The sequence below is a fragment of the Miscanthus floridulus genome, chromosome 6 (assembly GCF_019320115.1).
Source record: "Miscanthus floridulus cultivar M001 chromosome 6, ASM1932011v1, whole genome shotgun sequence".
NCBI lineage: Eukaryota > Viridiplantae > Streptophyta > Magnoliopsida > Poales > Poaceae > Miscanthus > Miscanthus floridulus.
In genome coordinates this window covers 121,861,458-121,869,002 of record NC_089585.1, presented here as the reverse complement: position 1 = coordinate 121,869,002, position 7,545 = coordinate 121,861,458, and the positions used below count along the sequence as shown (strand labels likewise).

The 7,545-nt window shown below is 44.9% G+C and overlaps 1 protein-coding gene across 1 annotated transcript; it reads left to right on the top strand.

Annotated features, from left to right (window-relative positions):
- The first annotated feature begins 3,417 nt into the window (after positions 1–3,417).
- Positions 3,418–7,247, top strand: LOC136459384 (protein ALP1-like). Its single transcript, XM_066459251.1, has 2 exons — positions 3,418–3,605; positions 5,877–7,247. Exons 1-2 carry the CDS (start codon positions 3,476–3,478, stop codon positions 6,932–6,934), a joined length of 1,188 nt encoding a protein of 395 aa, XP_066315348.1. The 5' UTR covers positions 3,418–3,475; the 3' UTR covers positions 6,935–7,247.
- Positions 7,248–7,545: the final 298 nt, after the last annotated feature.

Sequence of the window (7,545 nt, the reverse complement as noted above, 5' to 3'; positions counted from 1 at the left end):
CAAGCTTAGGACTCAACTTCAAGTATTAAAATAATGAGCTTGTTGGCCTAGTTGTTGTTGCCACAATAATGAAGGCCTCCATCAACGGATGACTTTGCGTTGGAGGGCTCGGGGAAGGTGAATCCTATGGTGCTAGACCTAGATCTTACTCCGCCTCAACAAGGTGGAGTCATGCTGGCATGGGTGCCCCACCATGGGTCCCTGCCGTGGCTCCTGAATGACGCATTGTGGGCTCGCCAAAAATGACCGTGTCAACAAATAATTCGAAATACCTTGATTTTTTCAGAACAGGTTCGAGTCAATTAGCAATGATTCGAAGCACTTCTTTTTCCGTTACACTATTTTGGTCACCAAAGACAGTGGAGGACCCTGGCGCGGTCACTGGTGCAGCGATAGCACATCTACAACTAGACAATGTTGAATTGGTGAAGTGCGGTTGGGGGACTGTGGATTTGGCAACGGTGATGCTGGGGAACAATGGCGGAGCTTAAGTAAATCCGGGTGGGGGTAATCAAACTTGGAGTATAGAGGGGGGCTAGATTAGCAATTCATCAACATTTAAGTGGTGGAATCAAGTGTTCTTTTAATAAACTTTTTAGGTTAGGAGGGGCCATGGCCCACTTTAGTCTACACTAATCTCCGCCCCTAGTGGGGGACACTACGGTGATGGAAGCCAACAGAGTGAATCTGAAGCAGAGCCTGGGTCTGTTGACATGGCAAATGGCTAGGCCGACCAGGCTAACCTGCTTATTATTCCTGCCTTCCTGCATGCCACTGGGCAATAGGAGCGCTGCATGGCCAACAGGCGACGGCGGCACTACGCCACTACTAGATGTACCGCAACTCTGTTTAGGCACTGAACAGTGATTTTTTTGCATTTTGGTTCCTTTTTAAAATATTTTTTATAAAAAGACCCCTGCCAAAACTTTTGCTACAAATAGACCATTTTTAAGCGTCTTAGGAAATCATGTCGAGGTATGAAGGTCGGCGTCGACTGACACGACGCCGAGTCCTTGCCACGTCACCGACGACTCCGGGGCTCGCGCATGGCCTCGGCGTGTGGTTATCCCACGCCGACCCTCATGTATAGGCGTTTGGTCCTACCACGCCGAGTCGCCGACCATCAGTCACTTCAAAAACCGGCGACTCGCGCATCGGTTTGCTTCATGGCGACTTGCTGTTCCAGGTCGTTGGGATTGGCCAGGAGATACGTACGTAACCTGATCTCTTGATTTCTCACTAGCTTCTTCTCTCTTAACGCTTCCGGTAGATCCGTAGATACCCAAATTTGTTGAGTATTCCTGCAAGCTAACTAACTTGCCGAAAGAAATATTGTGCACACTTTTAAAATATTTTTAGAAGATTAAAATAAGTTAGATATTTGATCTTGAGTAGTTCTCTTGATGAGAACAAGGACACCTGCGGAAGTATATTCGGTTATGAGACATCAGAGCATCTCTAAGAATTCCCAAAACAATCTACCATGCCATAATTTTAGCAACATTAAAAAATATATCTCCAACAACTCCTAATCACACCTCCCAATTTTTTGGCACATGGAAAAATCGACCCAGTTGTGCGGATAAATACGCGTGCATCCATCGAGCCAACGTAAGGTTGAAGGACGTGGAAAAAAATAAGAAGTAGGACAGGGTTTTTGATATAAATGTACAAGAGAGAAACAAAGTATAAAATTGGCTAGGGTGATTTAGAAATAGTTCGGGGTCATGTAAAATCACCTTCAACCTTTTAGGAGTGATTTTTGGAAAACCGTTGGAGAAACCTTTATTTGGTGCTCCCAATACTTTTTGGTCACCGGGAGAAAGTATATCTTAGGTATATGTATATCTTAAAAACTAACTTTTTAAATAATTAACAAATCAACTAAATATAAATTAATGATAGGCTAATACTTTTTGGAAAACCGTTGGAGAAACCTTTCGCTCGTCGCAGAGCCCATCGAGGGTCCTCTGGGCCTCCGCCGGCTTCGTGTTCTCCCATCAAGCATCACCCTCGCCTCGGGCATCTCCCGTGCGAATGCCTGAAAGAAGAGAACATGGGGAAGCCTTCGCCTCAAGGGGTTAGTGTGGCAGCGAAGAGGTTGCGAGGGCCCAAAAAAGGCCAAACATCAGGCGGGGTGCCTTGCTAGGGGCACCTCCCCCCAACATTAGCTTTTATAGCTTACTAGCAAAAGTACACGTGCATTGCAACGGAATCCAATATGTATATGAACCGAACATTGCATCATCGCTAGATGCGAGTTGGTAGAGGGGGTCACGAGTCCGGGTCAAATATGAGATATGGAGGATGTAACCCAATACGTATTGGAATGAGACCATGTATTCATCGTCGCTAGAAGCTATTTTAACTCGTATGAGTCATATCCCGATAGGGGTGTAGGAAGAAACAAGATAAAATTTTGGGCGTTTTTTTTATATTGTTAAGGTATAGAAGCATCAATATATAGATATAGATTAGCTTGGATGACAAAACTATTTTAGATTAGTTATAGTTGTACCATCTGCTGATCTAGATTGATTAGTGACAAAAATATCTATTTATTAGGAAACGATAAATTAGAGATCAAAGACACATAATACTATTATTATTATTTATTTTTTCTGTTTATATAACAATATAACAGGAGACAAAAAAAAGAAGAAAAAATGGTCAAGATACTAAACGTGAGGGAAGTGGAAACGAAAAAAAAACAATCCTGCAAAGGACACGGAGGCAGCAACTCGCAACAGATTGGCCAACGAAAAAAATAGGTGAAGAAAAATTTTGTCTCTTTAATATTAGATATTTGTCCTTGTTCTCATCAAGAGAACTACTCAAGATCAAATATCTAACTTATTTTAATCTTCTAAAAATATTTTAAAAGTGTGCACAATATTTCTTTTGGCAAGTTAGTTAGCTTGCAGGAATACTCAACAAATTTGGGTATCTACGGATCTACCGGAAGCGTTAAGAGAGAAGAAGCTAGTGAGAAATCAAGAGATCAGGTTACGTACGTATCTCCTGGCCAATCCCAACGACCTGGAACAGCAAGTCGCCATGAAGCAAACCGATGCGCGAGTCGCCGGTTTTTGAAGTGACTGATGGTCGGCGACTCGGCGTGGTAGGACCAAACGCCTATACATGAGGGTCGGCGTGGGATAACCACACGCCGAGGCCATGGGCCAGCCCTGGAGTCGTCGGTGACGTGGCAAGGATTCGGCGTCGTGTCAGTCGACGCCGACCTTCATACTTCGGCGTGATTTCCTAAGACGTTTAAAAATAGTCTATTTATAGCAAAAGTTTTGACAGAGGTCTTTTTATAAAAAATGTTTTAAAAAAGGACCAAAATGCAAAAATTTCACCACTGAACACCAGGGTCTTTTCAAGGCAAGTCGTCTGGGGGTTGCAGTGCAGGTTGCTGCTTTGGTAGCGCCTCTTGTCTAGTTCTCTTCATCTCTCCGGCGTTGCGCTCGTCATGGCGTCGCTGAGGGGGGCGAAGAGGAGGAAGCGCAAGCCCGAGAGGGCCTTGCCTGCGAAGGCGCCGCCGGTGCCGCTGCCCCTCGACGGCGACTGGTGGGACGCCTTCTCCCGCAGGCTTGCAGCAGGTATACATACATACATCCTCCTGTCTCCACCATCTCCCACTGCGTGCTGTCCGCCTGGCCTGTCCCTAGCCACGCCCGCTTCTCGTGTCCTGCGTCGCTGCAACCTCGCCGCCGCGGCCCCCGGTAATGCGTGCTAACCCTCCCGCGTTTAGGATTGTTCGTGTGGTGGATTCGGCGCTGCCAGATCAGGAGGACGGTCCAGAATTTGCACTGCTTGTTTGGCGTGTGCGTCCGTCGTGTCGCTTAATCTGCTCTCGCGGTGCTCCTTAACCGGGTGCTTAGCGTAATTAATCTCCTGTTGCTCGCGGTTATCGGAGCCTGTGGGCATCAGACTTGCGAGGTGTACGGAGGCAAGCAACCACCGGGTGGTGCATTCCAGACTGAGGCATACGGGAAATTGGTGAGGTGTGTTGCTTGGAGGGTCTGGACACCAACAGCTTCTTGTTGTGAATGCCATTGGTGTGATGGTGCCAATGTAGCAACGTGTGTTTGAGAGCATAATTAGTTTTGCCATTTGAGGGTTTGTTGCCTCGTCGTGTCCAATCCAGATCTGCAAAAACTGGGTGCAGTGGCATTTAGGCATGTTAGTATAACAGGTGGTGTTGATTCCGCTCATTGTGCCAGCCTAATCCAAAATCTTTTGCTTGACTGTTGATGTCAGTGTGTCCCGAGAATTTATTTCTTTTTCTTTTGTCTTGATTAACTGAGTTGTTCCCAGTAAGGGACGAAGTGAAATGTTCCTGAAGAAATTACACTAGTTCTTCTTCAGGTCAACGAAGGATGATAGAAACTTGTTTGGTGGATAATAGTTGGTTGTTAGTGATCACTGACATTTATATTAACCAGATTGCTTTCCCCAATCCTACAGTAGATTTTTGTTTGGGTGCAGTATATTCCAGCTTATCAGGTTGTATGATTAATTAGGCCTGCAGTTTGAGTTGCCTTTACATTTTATGTTCGTTTGGCTTATAAGCCGTACTTTTTCAGCCAACGAACAGTATTTTTCTCTCACAACAAATCAGCCAGCAATACTTTCAGCCATGGCTTATCAGCCAAACGAACTGGGCGTTAAGTAATGATAACTGCTAGTTAATTTTGGAAGATGCCTGTGTCAGTGTTGCCTCTTAAAACATCATTACACGAGTTGAGTGATGCATTACTAGTTTAATGACCTTACAGAAATCGCTGGAGGAACTTAATTTTGTAGTCTTAGTTGTAAAGTTGATCTTAAATTTGGTGTGATGGATCATCCTAGCATTGTTTAGATTCATCACACATTCTTCATAATATGTGCATGAGGATAGACTGCCATACCAGTTAGCCAGTGTCTGTAGGCTTGTAGCCTCCAAGAAGATGTTTTGCCTAAACACATACTGTAGAGATGACCATAGTAATTCAGGAAGCTGTAATTTGGTCAAGAATTTACTATAAGAGTCAGGAACAGATGGTGATCTTGCTTGGTCTCAGTTGTGCAGTTAACCATAGATTTGATATGAAGGATCATCTTTGCAATATTTTGATTCATTGGACTATCTCCATTTGTCAATAGTAATTTAGCAAGCTGTATTGTGGTCAGACCTACTGCAAAATCCTTAATTATGCTATGGGTTTTAGACTTTCTCTTGTGCTAGGAGTGTTCTCTTTGAATCACGTCCTATCATTAAAGAATAGTTGAATCACCCGGGAGCATCTGTCCTGACAATAAGCTGAATGGTGATATTATCAGAGTTTGAAGTCACTGCTAAAAAGATACAGATGAGTTACCTGTTCCAACTCTGATGCAGACCGAGGGATGGAGTATGATTTAATCAGATGGTCGCATGAAGGGGTTAAATCATCATGGTTTAGATATCTATTTATAACTGCAGTGTGTTTTCAATTGAAACTTTTCTCTGGAACCGTGAATTAAGTATCTTGTGCAATCACATGTACAACTTATTTCTGTTGTCATACAAACAACTTAACTTCTTCTAATAACAATGACAAATCATTCATATCCACACATTATAATACCTTCTGACTTGTCTATCAGCTGCTGGGCTTTTGGGCACTATCGCTGATGCAGTGCTTTGTCTTGATTTCCTGCTGTTTCTTAAAGCATGATTATTTTATATTTTAACTCTGTAAAATCTCACACATGTTCCTCTTTTGCTCAAAACTATGCAGAACATAAACTTAAATCCTCCAGATTCTAACCCTTCGTGTCTTACATACGGTAGCTTGTACAATAACTTTAAACTGTGATTCAGATAAGGATATCTCTATTTACAGGACAACCTTCCAAAGAACGCCAAAACTTCGAGACTGCCTTAAAGATGTCAAGGAAGACTTTTGACTACCTTTGTTCTCTGATTAAAGGGGACTGCACGAGAAAGACACAAACTTACAGAAATTTCAGGTTTGGGGACAAGGTGATTCTAGGTGTGGAGGATCAAGTCGCCATTGCTCTGCTAAGACTGACCACTGGTGAGTCACTTCTGGGCATAGGAACACGCTTTGGGATGAACCACTCAGCCATCTCAAACATCACTTGGAAGATCATTGAGTGTTTGGAGGAGCGCGCCGCTAGTCATCTGAAGTGGCCTGACCCTGAGGAGATGGCAGCCATCAAAGTGAAATTTGAGAAGATCCAGGGTCTCCCGAACTGCTGTGGCGCTATAGACACAACACACGTCCTCATGTGCTCTTCAGCTCAGCCCAACAGCAATGTCTGGCTAGACGGTGAGAACAGGAACAGCATGGTCCTGCAGGCAATTGTCGACCCTGACATGCGGTTCAGAGATGTCGTCAGTGGCTGGCCTGGAATCTTAGATGACTTGTGCATCCTGCGCACCTCAGGCTTCTACAGGCTCTGCCAGAAAGGCTCAAGGCTGGCTGGGCAAATGGAGCTTCCTGGAGAATCAGCAGGGTCAATGGTCAGAGAATACATTGTTGGGGATCCCAGCTACCCTCTCCTTCCATGGCTGGTGACTCCATACCAAGAGCACGGTCTATCTTCAGAGAAAGTGGAATTCAACAAGTGTCACACCGCGACGAGAATGGTGGTGCAAGGTGCCCTGGCCAATCTGAAGGATCGGTGGCGGGTGCTCAAGGGAGAGCTGTGGAGGCCGGACAAGCATCGGCTGCCCAGGATCATCTACGCCTGCTGCTTGCTCACCAACATCATGATCGACCTTGAAGATGCCGTGAGGGATGGGATGCCGGCGTCCCACAACCACGATGACGGCTACAGGCAGCAGGTCAGCAATGTGGCAGACGACGGCGCCGTCATTCAGAGAGACCTGCTCTGCCAGTATGTCAGTCGGTTCGGCAGCCAATTACCGGAATGATCACGACCATTCCTCTGCCTTTTTTCCCTTCCCCCTGACATGACATCAACAGCTTATACAATTGTTGTAACGTGAAATTTGTTTATTTTAGATATGATAATTTTACGCATTATAGTAGACTGAAATAGTGAAATTTGCAGACAATATAAGCTTGTGGAATCTTGCTTTAATATCTCAGCGTAGACATGTACCAAGCCAGGTACTCCGGCCTGAGGTTTCTGTCAATCTTAGATATTCTGGTTCCATCAAATTGTAACCGGCCGGCAAGATGCTGGACATCTTGTTTCCTCCTTTTATAGCAACAAGCAGTTGTGAAAGCAAACTCATGTTACTGAAAGAAGCCTGCAGGCCATTCCTGGGTACGTGCTGACGAAATTCCCAGTGGACAAATTACTGATGTTAACTAATCACATCACAGGCATCACAGATTGTGAATTTGCTGTTGCTCACCCGACTCAGAAACTGTTTCAGGGCATTGTTCGGTTGCAAGGGATTAATTCCCCAAGTGGAACCAAAGCCTCCAAAGCATGCAATCTTGTAGATTTCAGGCGGGATTGGTTCCACGACTCTAGAGAAGTGGCTTGATTCCAGGCGGCGGTGAGGGGTTTTCG